The sequence below is a fragment of the Triturus cristatus genome, chromosome 2_2, assembly GCF_964204655.1.
Source record: "Triturus cristatus chromosome 2_2, aTriCri1.1, whole genome shotgun sequence".
Lineage (NCBI taxonomy): Eukaryota > Metazoa > Chordata > Amphibia > Caudata > Salamandridae > Triturus > Triturus cristatus.
The window spans coordinates 1,019,333,270-1,019,352,261 of NC_140582.1; the positions used below are offsets into that span (position 1 = coordinate 1,019,333,270).

The following is an 18,992-nucleotide window of genomic DNA, read 5'->3' on the forward strand; positions in this document are numbered from 1 at the left end:
GACAGGCGATTGGCGATGAATTTGGCTAAGATTTTATAGTCCAAATTTAGGAGAAACAGCGGTCAGTATGATCCACACAGCGTTGGATCTTTACCAGGTTTGGGGAGTAGGATAATAACAGCCTCGCGAAGTGTGGGGGAAAGCATTTGTTTCTCTCGGGCCTCCGCGTATACCTCGTTCAACTGCAGTGTGAGCAGGTCCTTGTGTTGCTCATAGAAGTCTCCTGTGAAGCCGTCTAACCCAGGGGCAGAAGAACCGCGGAGTGTGTCGATGGCTCCAAGCACGTCCGCAATGGAACCCCAGGGTTGTATTTAGCAGCAAGCTCTGCAGTTTTGGCATTAGTAGTGGCGTTATGCAAGGTAAGAAAGCAAGATTCCTTCTGATGTCACTAGCAGAGGCAACAAAGAGTACTGTGAACTCCAAGGCAAAAATGGATTTCATTCCTTTGGCATTGATAATCCTTGCACTACTCCGACTAGGCATTATAATGAAACAAATATGACTCTAATCCAAAATGAGATGTGCATCACATCATCATAAAATATAGACATGCAATTATAATTGCAAATGTTATACTGAAGTGCTTTCACAGTGTTTATTTCATATGCTTCCTCTTTCAACAGGTGGTTCCTTAAAACACAATCCATTGTGAGCCATGTGGATTTGTTCAGTGGCTCACAGTCCCAAGTCAGCAATCGAATTGGTAAGGTATTCTACTTTGTATTTTGTACCTATTTTATTCAAATCCATATGTAGTACATTCATTTGTATTAGAGGACTTCTTTCTTCATTTTTTTGCACTTGTTGAATGCCATTATTCAGCTATCTTCTGTGGGAATGTTTTTGTTGTTGAACGCCAAATTGCATTATAAAGAATGAAGACTAGTCAGATGCAACTAGTTCAGTCCCCCTTTGTTTATGCTCCATATGTTTGTCTGGACTGGAACCCAGCAGCCAGATTTTCCTTTCCTGCCATTCTGGGAAGTAGCTCCAGTGAGTGCATTGGCATGGAAGTCAGAAAGTGGGACGGAGGGTAACCAACACTGTACCTGTGGTATTGTTTTATCAAGCTGCTTGCTCACATTTCTTTTGTCTTTGGGAGTTCCTGCCTTGAACCTGTCTCATCCCCAATGGGAAGTTTGACGGTAGTTACAGTCCAGGAGAGTGGGTTTTACTTCAGGCAGATACTGGTGCACCCAGATCCGAGGCTACAACAAATTTCATCCACACATTCGGAGGCTGCAGCTCAGCATGAAGTGAGCTGCTTTCTAATTGGATGTTGTTGGAAATGTTCCCTTACTGCAGGGTCACCCTGTGTTTTTGTCTTTTTTTGATGAACTCTATTTTTGTTGGCCATAGAACTCTGAACACTTTACTGCTTTCCAGGAGTAAAGTGCTTGTGCGTGCTTTCCCATTATAGAAGGTTGAACTTGGTATAGATCTGATTGGCATATTTAACTTACCTGTAAGCCCCTAGTATATGGAACAGAGTATAACACGGGCTTGTAAGTTGAATGCCACTCGTGGGATACAGCATCCATCACTGCAGACCTGCCATTGTAGGCTGACTGTGCAGTTTTACACTGTCAATTCGCCCTATCAAAATAAACCCTTTTTGGCAGGTCTAAACCTTGTTTTTAAATGTTCATAAGCCACCCCTAAGTAGACTTTAGTTCCCATAAGACAAGGTGCACGATACTTAAAAGTAGGACATATAAATGTTTATAGAGAAAAAGGCCCAAATGCTGATATCACTGTAGCAGGGGCCATTGCTCTATAGAAAACACCAGGTTACATTAATTCATCTACTAATGCTCATTTTGGTTGGAAGCAGCAAGAAATTCAAGGACTATTTTAACAGTTCTTAAAAATCCAATTATTACTATAAAGAGACAGGTACTTTAACCCCTTCAGCGCGGCGCGGATTACCGCGCCGTGCTGAAGGTTCCGTGCGCAGGTAGGGCCATGACGGAGTGGTTCCGTCATGCGCACAGTGCGACCGACGCGCATGACGGAACCACTCCGTCATAAGCAGCGATGAGGTTAAAGGAAGTTACCTTTGTTGTGCCTGAAACCCCTAGAAGCTAATCCACATTTTGCTTTCCCACTTCTCCCACTTCTGCCAATCAGTAATTAGCATTTGAATAGATGTGAATGAGGTGTGAACTTGCTACCAGGACAGGGACAAAAGGCCTTGGGTGTGGGGAGGGTTTTTTGTGCCCTTGAGCGAATGGACTGTGGGCTGGGCCCAGGAACTTGCTTACCCTTTCACAAGCAGATGTAGCTAACACCGAGGCCTGTACCCTTCTTTTGCCCCCTTCCCTCACCCCAGTCAGAACAGCCCCACTCACAGTGGGCATGTTGACATCACAGTGTCAAGTCCTGCTGGAGAGCCAAAACCTGCATGACAGGTCTGCTAGGGATTGTTATATGACACTTGGGCTGCACCTAAAAGGGGAGAAAAGGATGCAAAAACAATTCTTGTGGTTCCAGTGTCTAGCAGTTGGATACTTTTATTCTGTCTCTGAAGTTGTTGTGGGTACAGGACGTACCTCTAACTTAATTTCAGTGTTAGATGTGAGAGGACACTAGAATTACCATAGTACATTTCTCCCAAACACACACACACCCTAGCCCTCACATCTCATGTAAGAATGGCAAAAAACCTTCAACCATCTTGAGAATGCCCAAAGTAGGTAGGGCTAGCCCGGGAAACCTTTACCCCATTGGTTAGGGTGTCCCCAGAGGTCTTTCCCACCCACTAGGTCATGCCAGGCATAAATGTTTCATTTCCAGGCACCCACCTCAGATCATTCCTGGACCTGTGGAAGATCAGAGAAGGATTGGATCTGCTGTTTGTGACCTGAGACTGGACCTGCTTTTGTTGGCTTTATGACTCTGGGCACTTTACCACTGCTGATCAGTGCTAAAGTGCATATGCTCTCTGTGTAAATTGTGTTTATGGATTGGTGATTCCATGATTAGCATATTTGATTTACTAGTCAGACCCTAGCACAGTGCATTGTGTGTGCCCAGGGCCTGTAAATCAAATGCTGCTAGTGGGCTACAGCACTGATTGTGCCATCCACATAAGCAGCCTGTAAAACATAACTCTGGCCTGCCATTGCAGAGCCTGTGTGCAGTCTGGGACTGCCATGTTGACTTGGCAAGTGCACACACTTGCCAGTCCATAACCTTCCCTTTTCTTACATGTTAGTCACCCCTAAGGTAGGCCCAAGGTACCCCTGTAGGCAGGGTGCATTGTATGTGAATGGTAGGACATGCTCTGATGTGTGTGGCATGTCCTGATAGTGAATTACTGCCAATTTCGTTTTTCACTATTGCAAGGCTACCTGCTCCCATAGGATAGAATGAGGAGTTTGTTTATAACTAACCCTGGGCGTAGTTCGCGAAGTAGCGCTACGCGTAGCTATGCAAAGTGCACTACGCGAGATACGCGTAGCACTTCGCCAACTGCGTAGTACCCTGTTTGCACTGTGCAAGATGCCGTTTTCAATGATTGCACAGTGCGGACAAGCATCCGGCCCTGTGCAATCATTGAAAACGGCATCGCGATCGCCAACTTGACGTTGAGGACCGCGAGCAAGCAAAAAATGACGGCTGCACTACGCAACGCTACAGTACGCGTGTTTGCACTGTGCTACGTGCAATTCGCGTAGTGCAAAGTAGCGCAAACTTTGAAAACTACGCGAGCGTATCGTGGTGCTTTGCCCAGGCTTATTTATAACATCTTATAAACATATCTGCCCCTGGGAACAAGGTAGAAAAATAAAGTTTAATATGCCTTAACTCAGAATGTTAAAATGCATCTTTTAGTGAGGGTGATTTTTACATTCTGTGTTTGAAAATACCACTTTTAGAAAGTAGGTATTTTCTTGCCTAACCATCCAGTGTGCCTCTGATAGTTTTGAGTATTGCATGTCTGGCTTTGGATGATAGGGGCTGGGAAGGAGCAGTGGCTAAAGAGAGTCTGATGAGTCAGGGCTGGGCTAAATAGACCTGGGCTGCATTTAGAGTAGGGGGGAGATTTCCTTTCACCTGAATGGGCCTTCAGAGAACAAAGGATATTTGTGTATAAAAAAGGGGGCGCAGACCCCAGACTTTTAGATCATTTCTGGGAATCAAGAGGAACGTTTGCCAAGGAGAAAAGCTGGAGAAACTGAGGAGGAATACTGCCCCTGCGCTGTTTGCTGTCTGGGGTTGGCCTGCAGTGGCTGTTTCTGCCAAGGAAAGGAGAAAGGACTTTGCTTTGTGCTGTGTCCCCTGCTTGAAGAAGATCTCCAAGGGCTTGAAGTAGAGCTTACCTCCTGTTATGAAGTCTCAGGGACACAAAAGACTTCCTGCAACTCTGCTGGTGCTGCTGGACTCTGCCATCTGTGAGTCCTACCCTTGCCTGAGGTGCCTCCTGCAGTCAAAAGGCCTCAGACATGGGTTTTGCAGCTGCTCTCTGTAAGAACCGGCACAAAACATTGCAAAACCGTGCCAAGCTTCTCGGAACCAACGCCGGGCAACGCAAAGCCACGCAGAGTCCTCCCCTGCGTGGCAGTAAGGAACCGATGCATCACTTCCCCTGGAGTGAGGAACTGACGCGTCACCTTCCCTGGGCGTAATGAGCCAACGCATCACCTTCCCTGTGGCTGTTTCTACTTTTTGATAGTCATATCTTGATAACTGTATTGTGGATTTTTGTCATTTGGTCTTGTTTTGGTTTAGATAAAGATGACTTATTTTTCTAAACTGGTGTGGGGTCCATTTGTAGTGTTTTTCACTGTATTACTGTATGTGTTCACAAATGCTTTACATACTTGCTCTGAGATAAGCCTGTCTGCTCGTGCAAAGCTACCAAGGGGGTGAACAGGGGTTATTTTAGCAGTGTATCCCCCTTACCCTGACTAGAAGCAAGGACCCCTATTTGGACAAAGGTACCTACCTCTGCCAACTAGAGACCCCCATTTCTAACAATTACTGTTTAGTACTGCATACATACTTTACACATAGCCTCTTAAGTAAGACTGCCTCCTCTGTGCCATAGCTACAAAGCAGATCACCTCAACATAGTTTGAGCCCGTAGTCACAGAGGCTGCTCACTGTCTGCCCTCACCACACATATGTCACAGGTTGAGGTTGGTAGTTGGCAACTCCAACAGCAGACATAGCTACAATAGCAAAAGTACACTTGCCAGTGCCCGACACTCAAAGAGTGGATATGCAGCCATTGGCATTTGCAGAAAGTGGGAAAGACGAACGACTCCAGGTTGGGCTTTGGCACAGTAACGGTCCTGCTCTTGCAATAAAACCCATCCAAGGCTCTGCATCATATGTACAGATCATCATTGGCACCAGAAAAGAGGTAAAGCTTGACTAATACATTTAGTAACCACTAAATAAAGATAGACATCTAATGCAAAATAGTTATAGCAAAGTTACGGAATGATTTCTTTTTTTACTGAATAATATTAACTGTAGTTTTTATGATGGCACTCCTTGAGGATTTTATACTCAAAAAGTACTCTTAATCAATTAACAAATTTGTCTTATAGACAAACTGTCTTCATGTCTCTAGCGCCTTCTTTGTATTACAAATCTTGAGTTTGTTAGTACTACATTTAGGGTTACTATTCAAAATGAAAGCAGTCCAGGGACAAAGCACCAGGGTTATCCTCAACCAAAATAAAAAAACAAAAAACCTTAAAGCTAATACTCAGTTTTGTTGAGGGCCTCAGACAACTAAACAGAGTGAAAAGACTAACTCAAAAAAACATATACATGTGTAAATCACTTACGGCTATACAATAAGTAGCAACTACATAGTCTGCAAATATTTCACATAATGAGTATAGAGGATGATGGAGCAATCTCACGGAAACAACCAGTGAAAGATTGAAACACAGCTTTGAGTGCCTCTAATGTTTCTCCTCATTGGTAAGTTCCACACTGAGGTACAGCTTCTCATAGTTGGTAGGTCCAGTACCGACATTCTACTACTGTTCTTGCCTTTTGAGAAATTAAGGTATGCACCTCATACTATTACTGCTAGTTAGCCTGCACCTAAAAATGTGACAGGAGTTGGTGAATGAGTTAAAAAGTGTACGAGGCTCTAATTCATAGGACAATACTCATGAAACACATTTTTAAAGGTGCTAGCACACTAGAAATACATTTTATGGTGCATCCAGGCACTCTGTAAGTTTTTAATATATAAAGACATTTTATAGTCATTCATTAGATCCCCTCCCACTGATATTTACCCACTAGATCAGTGGTTCATAACCTGTGGTCTGGGGACATTAAGTAATATTTATAGATGAATAAAGTGTATATAAATAAAGAAGCAAAATGTGAAGTTGAACATTTTAAAACGTTCTGTAAATGTTTTAGGAATTTGAAACTGTAGGCTAAAAATTAACATAGTGTCCTCATATTGATTTGTGGAAGCAGTGCAAGTGCATCAAACAGATTATAGTATGGACAATGAGGGGCCTAAATTGAGTTTACAAAAGCTACAACTATGCCAGAAAAAGTTACATGTTGATTTAAAAAACCTATTTTGGGGATTTAAATAAAATATTTTTTCGTTTGTCATTGTTTGAAGAATGCTTCTTCCAGTAATGGCTTAGTGGGGGTCCCTGGATTCTAATAATTATTCAGTGAGGGTCCGTGGGTTCCAGTAATGATTAAGTGGGGGTCCACAGAAGTCAAAGGTTTACGAACCATTCCATTCCATCAGATAACTGACTTTATCGCTAATTCTTGGGTCCAATTTTCATCCACATAAATCACAGATTAATAATTAGCACGTGTACTTTTCTGTTATGCACAAGACCCTTAATGTGTGCACAGACAGAAAACATCTAAGGAAAACATGAGCATGATGCTGAAATCGTCACAAATTAATTTCTACCATAACAGGTTGTTTAGCTCCTGTAATAAGTGTATTGCATATTTGGGGGTTGATATTTATGTTTCTTAAATTACCTCAAACTGAAAATGAAACTCACTAGGTAGCTGATAATAACATGCTTCTTAATTCACCAAAAACTGAAAATAAAACTCAATGTTACCATTCTCTACAATGCAGCTGTGGGGTCATGTGTGGCAGTGGTTGATTACGAGACTGATGTTCCTGAAGAAATAAGCTTCAAGATTGGAGAAAGAATTGAGATTGTTGGATTTTTCATAGACTGTATGCCATGGTTTGTTGGACACCATATGGATACTGGGAAGACTGGATTTGTGAAAAGCAGTCACGTGAAGCCTGAGATTCCTGAAAATGAGTAAGTGACAAACTACTCTTGTTTCTTTGATTTTTTTTGATGAATATACCTTGCTCTTCTCCAGTGTCAGAACATTGGAACGCTGGGAGCTGCATTGATGACCTAGAGTAGTTGTAGCCCACGTATATATGGTAAACACCTTCTGCTTTAACATTCAAATTCTCATCCTTCTGTTTCTACCAGTTTAATATGGAACATTCTACCCTCAGTGGGTGGGATGTTCTAATAACTTCCATAGTGCTTACTCCTTCTGTTACACCAGGTGCTAAAGACCCTCTCTCTTGTTATAGGCCCTCGTATGCAACTTGGGCCTATAGCACAGGTGAAACGAAAATTGTTGACAGCTGTAGCATCTTGAATTACTTTAAGTCAATAAATCCTATAGGACAGTGTACAAATGATTGTATGAAGTAATTTGAGATATCATTATTGTTGTCATTTAACGTATTATGAGTGATGCAATGTGTGAGTTCATAAGCAGTGCCTGGCCAGGGTACAAGTTATAGTTAGCTTCAGTGAACTGTAATAGGTGAATTTCAGATATTTTTTGGTTTTCAATGTTTAACATTTTACCTTATTTCAACACTCAACTATAATGTCACTTTAACCTATGTCTTTTCAGTCAACATATATAGTCCAGTTGAAGAAGTCAGCTGAAACAGGTTTCAGCTGAAACTTGTCTGGCATGTCAGTGCTCTTGTTTTTAACCCATATGATATAATCAATAAATACTGGTGAATTCTCTCTCCCTAGAATGCTGGTGTGGTTCTTGATCGGATCGACTATCTGGTACATATATAGTAAAACATTATGATAAAGTTCAAGCTGTCTCTATTATTTAATAATAATAATAATAATAATAATAAGGTGATTTGTGAAGCACCTTGTTACTCCATCCGGAGTGTCCCCACGCTATAAATACAATCTCCAGATCTGAAAATTAAATGGTGTTTTCATCACATCCGAATCCTCATGGACAAAGGAGAAACAGCCGCCCTCATCCTCTTGGACCTGTCAGCAGCCTTCGACACGGTCTGCCACCGCACCCTAACAGCACGCCTCCATGACGCTGGTATCCGAGAGAAGGCCCTGGCATGGTCCACATCATTCCTCTCCGGGAGAACCCAGAGCGTCCGCCTCCCACCCTTCCACTCCAAGACCACCGAGATCATCTGCGGCGTCCCTCAGGGATCTTCCCTCAGCCCGACGCTGTTCAATATCTACATGGCACCACTCGCCCACGTCGCACGACAACACTGCCTCAACATCATCTCCTACGCCGACGACACCCAGCTGATCATATCCCTCACCGAAGACCCCCACACCGCCAAAGCCAACCTACACAAAGGAATGAAGGCCGTCGCAGAATGGATGAAGCACAGCAGACTGAAGCTGAACTCTGACAAGACGGAAGTCCTCATCCTCGGCCGCACCCCCTCAGCCTGGGACGACTCCTGGTGGCCAACATCGCTGGGAACAGCCCCAGAATCCAGCGACCACACACGCAATCTGGGGGTCATCCTCGACTCCTCCCTCTCCATGGCCAAGCAAGTCAACGCGGTCTCCGCATCCTGCTTCAACACCCTCCGAATGCTCCGCAGGATCTACAAATGGATCCCCTCGGACACGAGAAGAAATGTCACCCAGGCCCTCGTCACCAGCAGACTGGACTACAGGAACGCCCTCTACGCAGGAACAACAACCTCTGCCTCACAATTTTACTCACAATTTTCAAGATTCCAGAATACTTTCCTGCAAGACAGAATATCTGGCTGTCAAATCATAGATTGGCGTCAAACCAGATGCCGAGGTTCGTCACTTTTGGCTTGGGAGCCAATACTGGTACAAGTGCATCTGGCCACCAGGCAGAGGACCAAAGAGATGATTGTTCCCCTCATAAGAAAACCTCAGTTTTTCCAGCATTTAGCCTGAGGCAACTATTGTCCATTCACTCCACTTAATCTAAGCTGCCTACACCCAGCTACAGAGTCTCCCTCGACCTGAAACAGGGTGATAATAAGCTGCATGTCATCGGTGTATGACATAATGTTGAAGCTGTGATGCTTAATGACATCTGCAAGGGGGCGCATGTAAAGATTGAACAGCGTAGGGCTCAGAACAGAACCCTGAGGCACCCTCTGTCACAATGAGACAACCTCAGAAAAAAAACTGTTGTTGAACCAACTGGAAGGTGTGATTCTGGAGGAAGGTAGCTAGCCAGCACAGAGTTGTATATCTGAGACTGCAGATCCACAGCTGTTCCAACAAAATGCTGTGGGATACGGTATCAAACGCTGCACTTAGATTTAGCATATCAAGTGTGAACAAAACATTTAGGAAATTGGTTACAACCGCGGACCTAGGATTTACATAAACAATTTATAACCACCTATGCGTTAGGTATCAAAAATATTTTTTATTTATATAGACAATTTTAACTTAATATAAATGGTAAAAAGGGGGAAAGGAAGAGACTTTTTTTCCCCTAAATACAATATCGTAATGTAGATCTAGCATAATCAGTGCAGTGGTTTTCCCCCCATTAGTTACTTGTCTAAGGGTTTCGAACTCTAACAATAAACCTGACTCCGTGCTAAACTGCGGGCGGAAACCCAATTGGGTCTCGTGCAGTAAATCCTCAGCTACAACAAAACTCATCAGCAGCGGCGGCCGGCACAGGTAAGCACGGTAGGGCGGGGCGGGGTTTGGGGGAGGAAGTCGACAGGTGACGGAATAGGTATAATTAAATAAATAATACCTATTCTGTTGTGTGTCGACTTCCCCCCGCTGCACCCTGCCCCTCCCTACCGTGCTTAACTGTGTCAGCCGCCACTGCTCATCAGCTGTTCGTTTATATGTTCCTTTGCCACTTTGGCAAAGACCGAGAGCATTGAGATGGGCCTGAAAGTTTCTGACTTTGTAGGGCCCAAAGTAGGTTTTTTAGGAGTGACACAACAATTACCTGTTTCCACCTCGAGGGGACCTACCCCGATACTAAAGATTTATTGAGCTGGTCCCACATTCAAAAGAAAATTGCCTCCTTTCCTTGTCCCAGACTCTGTTATCTTTTCTGGTGCCTTCTTTTGCGCCAGTTCCTGCGAGAGAGAGGCCATGTATTTAATTTCCCGATGCAGTAATCTAGTTTCCAATTCCCTACTTTCCTAGTATTTCTCTCTCTCTTCTTCCCTGTCACATGTGCGATAAGGTGACCCCTTATTACAGTTTTTTAGGCCTCCTACAAATCTACCTCTGAGTTCCCGGTTCCCGTATTCTCCTAAAAGTAGAGGTCCGTGGTCTTTGTGATCAAATTCTTAGTGTTCTAATCAGTCAGCTCATAAGAGTTGAGATTCAAATCACCTCTCGTAGGTGATGTATCTCTCCGTGTGGACGTAACTATGAACGAGTAATTCGATATGCCTCATGGGAGGAAGTCCCCGAATCTGCCCACCTGGTGGTGCAGTACCAGAAAGTAGTCCAGGCTAGACATGGAACTCTTAGCGGTGGATGTGTGTATGAAAAGGTTTCCCTAGATACTTTTAGGTCCAAGAGGAGGGGAGAAAAACAAATGAAGGAAAAACCTCTTATCTGACCTGTCTTGATTTTTGCAGTAATAGTCACTTGTACTTTGCAAAATCCCCAGAGTACAGTATGATTTCAAACAACTATTTACTTATTTCATGTTTTTATTATTTTCTTTTTTGTATAACAAAACATTCATGTGCTTTCTTTTAACGTGTACTTATGATACAGTGCATACATTTCCACAAAAATATTTCCACATTGATTGAATTACAACATTTTATAAAGTTAGAAGACAAAACAGTTTAGCGAAACATACGAGAGAAACCCCCATGAAAAACCATCACACTACCATTCTCACCTGTCATTCACTCTTACATACCATCAGTCATTCCACACAAGACAAAGGATTTGCTTTTTATTAAAAACGAGAACCAACTCTGGTGTGAGATCCTGCTTGGATTATGATCCAAGAATTAGTATAGTTCTTGAAAAATCTTGGAGTATTTTAGTCAAAACATTGACATAGGCTTCTTCTATGGGTCTCCCAGATGTATGGTTATTGTTCTTGGTCTACGCACGTTTCGGAGACTGTATGCAAATTTCACGTCTCCTTCATCAGGACCAGTACATTTTTAGAGGTGTCTTTATCGTTTAAGCGGCGATAGGCAGGGGTTCTCTTTATGTTATATGGAGTAGGATGCCCTCTGGTTCCTAAGGCACCTTATCCGTGTTTCAACTGGCGTCATGTACATAGACGCTTCTAAAGGTTAACTCCTCTATTGAGTTGACAAATAATCAAAATTATATGTCCTGGTCTGTTGGACATTTAATTATTCTTATGTTCTTATTGTTTCAAAGAAGGCAGAGAAAGGCCACAATTTCTAGAGCGCTATTTAAATTCCATCTAGATGGTTAGAATACATGGTTCTACACAGGGGTAGACTTCGATTGTTCTTTTGTACAAAAACCCGGTTGGGAGACGTTAAATGTTCAAATGTTCATTCTCATAGTTTGTAACGTTGCTCGCCTCATTTTCGTTGCTGCCAATTCGGAAAACCTCTTAGCGGTGGAAACATAGGAATACTGTCTTACCCCGATGTGTTCCTCCTTCCATAGGACTGCCATCCCTAGTGCCTCTACAAACAAGGCCAAAGGCTAATCTGCCCTGGGTGTATCCCGGAAGTAGTCACTCTGTCCAGCTCTCACTGTAGGGTCAAGTTAAAATCTCCTCCGACTAGGAGCAGGGCCTCAAGAATTTTCACTATCCATTCCCCTAACTTATCTAGCCCATCCATCTGTTGGCCGCGGGGGGCAATACCATTGATGCCAACACCAAGTGTTCCCCATTCCAGCACCCGCTCACTGCTGCTTGACACTTATTTTTGTCCACTCAAGACTGTGTGACCTCTAGTGGGAGAGATTTACGGGCCAGAATCCTTCTACCCTGGAACCAGCAGTTTATATCTGTTGCTGTTCAGGATCTACAAACATTCCACAGCAAGTGAGTTTCTTACAGCATGGTAACATTCGGGTACTGTCTGGCCATATATTTCCATACCACTCCCCTCTTCAGCTTATTGCCCAGGCCATTCAGAACCTAGTAGAGTACTTTTTGGGTCAAACTCAGGGTGTCTTTTTCGATGCATGACCTGCCATTGTAGGATAATCATTAGTAAGTCAATCAAAAAAATGGTGACAAATGTACATGCACCGATGAAGGGACAGGCCCCCTGGAATTCCAATATCTCACCTGTAGTGATCAAAATATCTAGTCTCAACCCTGAATGTGATCTAGAAGCCAATGTATCAAGGCTGTCTGTTGAGCATCACTCATGTTAACCCAGTGATCATCGGGATGACAACTGAGAGATCTACTTCATCTTGGTCTCTGTGAGAACCTGAAGATTCACTCACAGTTTTCTTTGAGTCATTAGCAAGCACCACACATCTGTTGCTGGTGGTCAGGGAGTGATGGTATTGTATATCCACCACCAACTTGACCCGCTCAGACTCCACTTGGTCTTGGGTCAGGGTTACACTAGATTGTCTACGTGAGTTACATTTCGGTTCCTGCCTCTTCTACTCCAGAGTACGATCCCTGCCCTACTTTCCGGGGGTGAATGGACCGCGTTTCCAACTAGTTCCATGCCTCATTTGCTGGGATAAAGAAATGTGACCCCTTGTGTTCGGTAATTTGTAGTTTTGCTTGGAAAAACAACAAATACTTTAGATTCAGCTTCCTCAAATGTTGTTCCACTACGATAAAAGCTTCCCTTTGGCATTGGACAGCATTAGTATAATCTGGATATCCATTCACTGTCCCCCTCCACTTGCCACGGTGTATGCATGTGGGCCACCTGCATGATATTGACCCTGTCCCGAAGGTTCTGGCCACTAATGCCCTGGGTGTTGCCCCTGGTACCGGCAGCCAATCCGGCACCCTAGGAGCTCTTTTGATCGTGAACATGGTTGAGGCCTTGCTGCCCAGCACTGTTGATTGTAGTCAATCTTTCAAGAACAGCCCCATGCTCGGGCCTTCAGTTCAATGAGAACTTGTTTTAATTGTGCTAAGCATAGTATTTTGTACTTGAAGGATCCCGGCTTCCATAATAAAACATTTTTTAGATATGATATAGGCATCTTTACACAATGGTGCAAAAGTGTGTGTTGCGCTTGGCAGCCTGATCATGCACCAATACTAGGGAGAGATCTTAGTAAATAGGGCACTCTCCTGATCACTGCCATGTATGCAACACTGCACAGCAACGTTAGTTGCTTCACTCTGTTGGGTGAGTCTTTAGTAAATCTACCCCCAAGTTTTAGTTAGCATTTTCAATTTCTTTTTAAAGGTTTTGAAAATTGCAATAAGCATTTCACTAGTGTTATTCCATGCGTATAGATAGTGTCCTTTTTTGTTATCCAAACTCTGGGTGGAATTTAAACAAGCATCAGCAGTAGCATACACAACTGCTAAGCATTAGGAGACAATTCTTTACCGATCATAAATTAAGGTTTATAAACTGTAAAACACTTTGCATCACCACATGACAAGCTATACCTTCCCCTCCATTTGCACCAGCTCTTTTTCCAAATGCATTGCTGAGAACACAGACCAGTGCAGCTTGTCTCTCCTATCCTGTCCTTTCCTTCTGTTGATGGAGAAAAACGTACTCCCTTGACCTCTTTATCTCTCACTCTTCCTTGCTGAGCTCTCTGGGGATTTAAAGGAACAAGGACTGCAGGAGACAAACTTGTCTCTTATAGAGCCACAATTGTATTCTGTTATTTCCTTGCAATCTCCAATGAAAGTGTCGGAAGGGCAGTGCCAGGGGTCGCAAAGGAAAAGTTAGGGGGTCTCAACTGCGAATTCTAGTGCCTCGTACATGACAGCCATGACTTTCCACCAATTACATGGACTAGCACTAGTTTTGTGATCTGGCCACTAGCACCTTATCAAACAGCAGCATGGCAGTAAAGAGGAAATTATTCAAATCCCTATCTATGTACGATGTTATATTTCAAGTTTTTCTGTCTCAAACCAAATGTAATTGCATTGAACTTTTATGATATATTATTCTATCAACTTTGCATTGGAAGAGTGATGAATAAGTAAACATGTAATCAGAAGAACTTGAAAGCATTGTTTCAAGACCGTTAGCAATGTTTTTGTCATTTCACTGTACTGAACCCGGCCTCTTGTATGTTCTATGTTTTATGTAGTCCTGCCAACAAAGAGTTTCTGCAGGAGGAAGAAAAATTATTTTTCAGAGAAGAAGCAATATATGATTATGAAAAGGCAAGACATTTACTCAAGCAGCTATCAGAAACAGATGTGTGTACAGTTTACAAATTGGGTAAGCAATATTTATGACATGTATGCATTTAGGAATTGTTTTTTTTTTTAATGTAGTTTGTACTACGTTCATTATAAATTACCTTGTTCATTATAATGTAAGTGCCAGGACACCATTTTTCTTGATAGAAAATCAAAACAGTATTTAAAATCTTGACAACAATATTTTCCCCAGAAGCTTAAAATATTGTTAGGTTTGGGCCATAGACTACAGCTGTATGAAATCGTGAAGCATGAAGGTTTGCATCTTTGCAAATTCTTTACAGTTTCACTAGGTCTGCTGTGTGGGGAGATGTGTGTAGCTCACAAAGATTGTTAAAATTATAAAGCTGATAAAAAGTGGTTTTGTGCAGCAGACTGACATTTTCCACTGCCATGCAGAGTGGGGAGTTACAGCTGCTACTGTCTTTCTTTGGCGTGCTGTGCTCCTTCAACTTTCCCTCATGCCAGTCAGACAAAAATAGCCAAACAAAAATACAGGCGAATGCTCATGCTAACTCCACTAACGGCAGTTTCGCCTTGGAACTTCCAGAGGTGGCAAAAGGAAGGCATCTCCATGCCATGCAAATGAGCAGTGTAGTGATTTTTTATGGATGCTGGACTAATAGTTCAGTTTAATTTCTTATTTCACCCTAACATATACATATATATCTACACACACACACAAGTATGTATGTATATATATATATTTTTTTTTTGTTTGTTTGTTTTTTCACTTAAAAAACCAAAGGTTATCAAAAAGAATTAAAAAATACCTTAGTAATTCACTGAAAAAAAACAAAGGTTACTGGGATGTTATAGTTAGGCTCAGATTTCACTCAGTGAAAGCCAGTGAAATTCGCCGTTATAGTTACCTGAGCTAACAATAACTACACCCCCGCAATGCACTGCTTATGACCTCACATATTACATCACTTATGAAACGGTCAGTGACTTCACTGATGACATCTCAAATGACATCACTGATGACACCATCCAGTGAGTGTAAGTATTTTGTAAGAGTTTATGATTGTTAAACATATATACTGAGGTACTACAAAAGTTAAAGTAGTATACTAGGTGTACTACTAAAGAGTGACTACTTTTAATGTATATCATGTGAGGAGTTGTGTGACTGTAAGTATTCTTGTGTGTATGGATATCTGAGTTTCTGTTTGGGTGTACAAGTAGCTGTGTGGGTGAGTGAGTTACTGTGTAAGTGGCTATATTGGTGTGTGAGTGGGTATGTCAGTAGCTTTATGGGTGGGTGAGTGGTGGTTTAAGTGGCTATGGGCGGGCAAGTGGGTATGTAGTGACTATGAGTGAGTAAGTGGGTGTCTGAATGGCTGACTGAGTGAGTTCTGGGTGTGTAGGTGGCTGTGTGGGCGAGTGAGTTTCTTTTTGAGTAGGTGTTTTGTTAAGTCAGTTCGTGTGTGAGTGGCTGTATTGGAGAGTGAGTGTATGTATGAATGGCTGTATGGATGAGTACAGGGATGTGTGACTGCTTGTATGGATGTGTGAATGGGTATGTAAGTGGTTGTGTGAAGGTTTGTAAGGCTGAGTGAGTGGCTGTGTTGAGAGGCTGATTGAGTGTGTGTGTGAGTGACTTTGTAAGTAAATTAAGTGGTTGTGGGAGTAGTTGTATGGGTGAGTATGTTGTTATGTGACTGGCTGTATGGGTGAGTAACTGGTTGTATGAGTGACTGTATGGGTGAGGGAATGGTTGTGTGAGTGGCTGTACGCGTGAGTGAGTAGGTGTGTGAGTGGCTCTATGGAAGAGTGAGTGGGTATTGTGAGTACTGGTATAGGTCTGTGAATGAGTATGTCAGTGGCTATGCGGGTGTGTGAGTGGGTGTACGAGAAGTTGTGTGGGGGTGTGAGGGGGTGTTTGAGTGGTTCTGTGGATGATGTCATCAGTGAAGACATCAGTTATGCCATTTGAGATCTCTTTAGTGATGTCACTGACCATGTCATGAGTGATATAATATGTGAGGTCATAAGCAGTGAATGGGGGGAGTAAGTTATAGTTAGCTCAGGTAACTATAACTGCTGAATTTCACTGGTTTTGTATGAGTGAATTCTGAGCCTAACTATAACATCCCTGTAACCTTTGTTTTTTTAGAGAATTTCTAAGGTTTTTCAATTCTATTTGCTGACTGTAACGACCCTGTTACTTTTGTTTTTTAAGTGAATTTCTATGGTTTTTTAACGAGTAGTCACATTTGCAGAGTGGTGGACAAAGGGGGCGGGCCTCTCACCAGCTCTCAGGAATCCTGCTGTGTCGGACTTACTGGAGGTAACCGTAGAACCCTTAGCATCTAAGAGGACTTCATCCCCAAACCAGCAGTATGCCAGGAGGCACATTTTCAGAGTGGTGGAGAAAGGAGGCATGGCCTCTGAAGTCCTCTAAGCAATCGCTCGCTGTGGGATGTACTGGAGGTAACAGGAGGGTTTGTTTGCCCCCAAGGACCCTCAGCATCCAAGGGGACTTCTTCCCCCCGCCAGCAGTGTGCCGAGAGGCACGTTTGATAGTGGTGGAGTAAAGGGGCATGGCCTTCAAACACCTCCCAGCAATCCCACTGTGTGGGACTTACTGGAGGTAACAGGAGTTCTTGATGGCCCCCAAGGACCCTCAGCAGCCAAACGGACTTCATCCTTCAACCAGCAGTGCACCAGGAGGTGTGATTGCAGAGTGCTGCAGAAATGTGGCAGGGTCTCCGGCGTCTTGCCGGTAGCTTTTTCTTTTCTTTTTTAAATAAAAGGAAAGGGGGGCCATGTGGCCTGGTTGATTATGGCTTTTTCTTTTTTACATTGTTTTATTTTTTCAATAAAGGCAGGAGGGCAGCGTGGCCCCCCTAGCCTGGGCTGATTTTGGGCCCAGGGATCCCATTCCCATTTTGTTTTAAACATTGGGGAGGGGCCACGTGACCCCCCCCCCCCCCACCCAGACCGGTAGGTTGAGGTGGTCCCTAAGGAGGAGTTCTCAGAGCCAACCAGGGAAGACTTTGCCACCCTAGGTGACCTGCCTGAGCTTGCTGACTGGAAAGTTGTGCATGGGCCCACCAGGGAGGTGTTCTGCAGGATGCATTAAGAGTGTCCCACTCTTGAGGGCCTAAGGCGGCTAGCCAAAGCCCGGGCAGCAGGTGATCTCCTTCATAGTGAGCCTAAGACTCCAGGTTCGAGGGCAGCCCATGTGCTGGTGGTTCCTCAGTGTTACAGGACCTTCCTACTGGGTCTGGGCATGACATACCCATGGCAGGACATTTAGGGCAAAACAAGATCTTTTCCATGCTTGTCTCCCTACTCTATTTTCCCAGAATGAAGACAACCTCAGGTGCTTTTTGTAGGTCTTGTACCATCTGCCAGTCTAGTAAGAAATCCGTGAAAAAGCAAAGAGCTCTGGACTCTGGGGACATTGTACTTCTGCTTCCTTATCGTCAATTGAGAATTCTTTTATTAGGCGATTGCTGAAACTACCCATGAGTACCCCCTTAATTCCCTTGAGATGGGATCTAGGTTTAGTTCCAATCGAAGAGATCGCCCTGAATCGCCCTCTCCTGTTCTGGAGACGACTCTGGTCAACGCCCGAGCTTGCAAGTTATAGGCATGATCTCAGCGATATACTGTCAAGGGGGAAATTGGGAAAAATACCTTGGTTAGTATATGTAAAGAATCTTTGTTATCTCATAGGGATGGGGGACCTATGGTCCGCACCGGAAGAGACAAGCCGCTCGTTAATTAAGAAATCACTGTGTGAGGCTTTACAGCTGTACCGGAAGGAAATGTTATTGCATTCCTCTCTGGGAAGGCTTACTGACACCTTTCTGGATATTAAGATTAGTCCCCAGTTTGAAGTTTTTTTGGATGTTATCGAACCCCCTATGGCAAAGAAACTTTACATTCAGTTTAGACACGGCTCGTTACCACTGAGGGCTTTCACACATAGATGGTCTAATGCATCTGACCCCTTAAGCTCGTGTCCCGAATGTATTGACATCTGTGAAACAGAGTTGCATGCTGTTCTTTTCTGTCCTTTATACACCAAGGCAAGGAAGAAGTGGATCATTCAACTCTGTAAGTCCAGGGGTTTCAGGGACTATCAGGAGGTGTTTAGAATCCTGAAGTACGACACTACCCCATTGATAGTGTTTGTGATGGCTAAATTTCTCCTTTCTATGTGGTTCACCAGGTCCAAAAAATTTTTATCTGCCACATAACATGCCTCCTTCTAGTATTGTCATTATTGTTACTATAGAAGCTTGTGGTGTAGTGAGACTACTCTGGGCCTTGGATATAGTCTTAACAATATGTTTTTACGTGAAAAAAAAAAATTCTTTAATTGT

The 18,992-nt window shown here is 43.3% G+C and overlaps 1 protein-coding gene across 3 annotated transcripts in view; it reads left to right on the forward strand.

Moving 5' to 3' along the window:
* The window catches only part of SH3TC1 (SH3 domain and tetratricopeptide repeats 1), a 256,428-nt gene that overhangs the window by 131,042 nt on the left and 106,394 nt on the right, over window positions 1–18,992 (forward strand). For all 3 annotated transcript variants that reach the window (XM_085642478.1, XM_085642479.1, XM_085642480.1), the window contains exons 8-10: window positions 624–703; window positions 7,100–7,295; window positions 14,538–14,671. In XM_085642478.1, coding sequence (XP_085498604.1) covers window positions 624–703; window positions 7,100–7,295; window positions 14,538–14,671 — 410 coding nt within the window. The remainder of the gene's footprint in view (window positions 1–623; window positions 704–7,099; window positions 7,296–14,537; window positions 14,672–18,992) is intronic.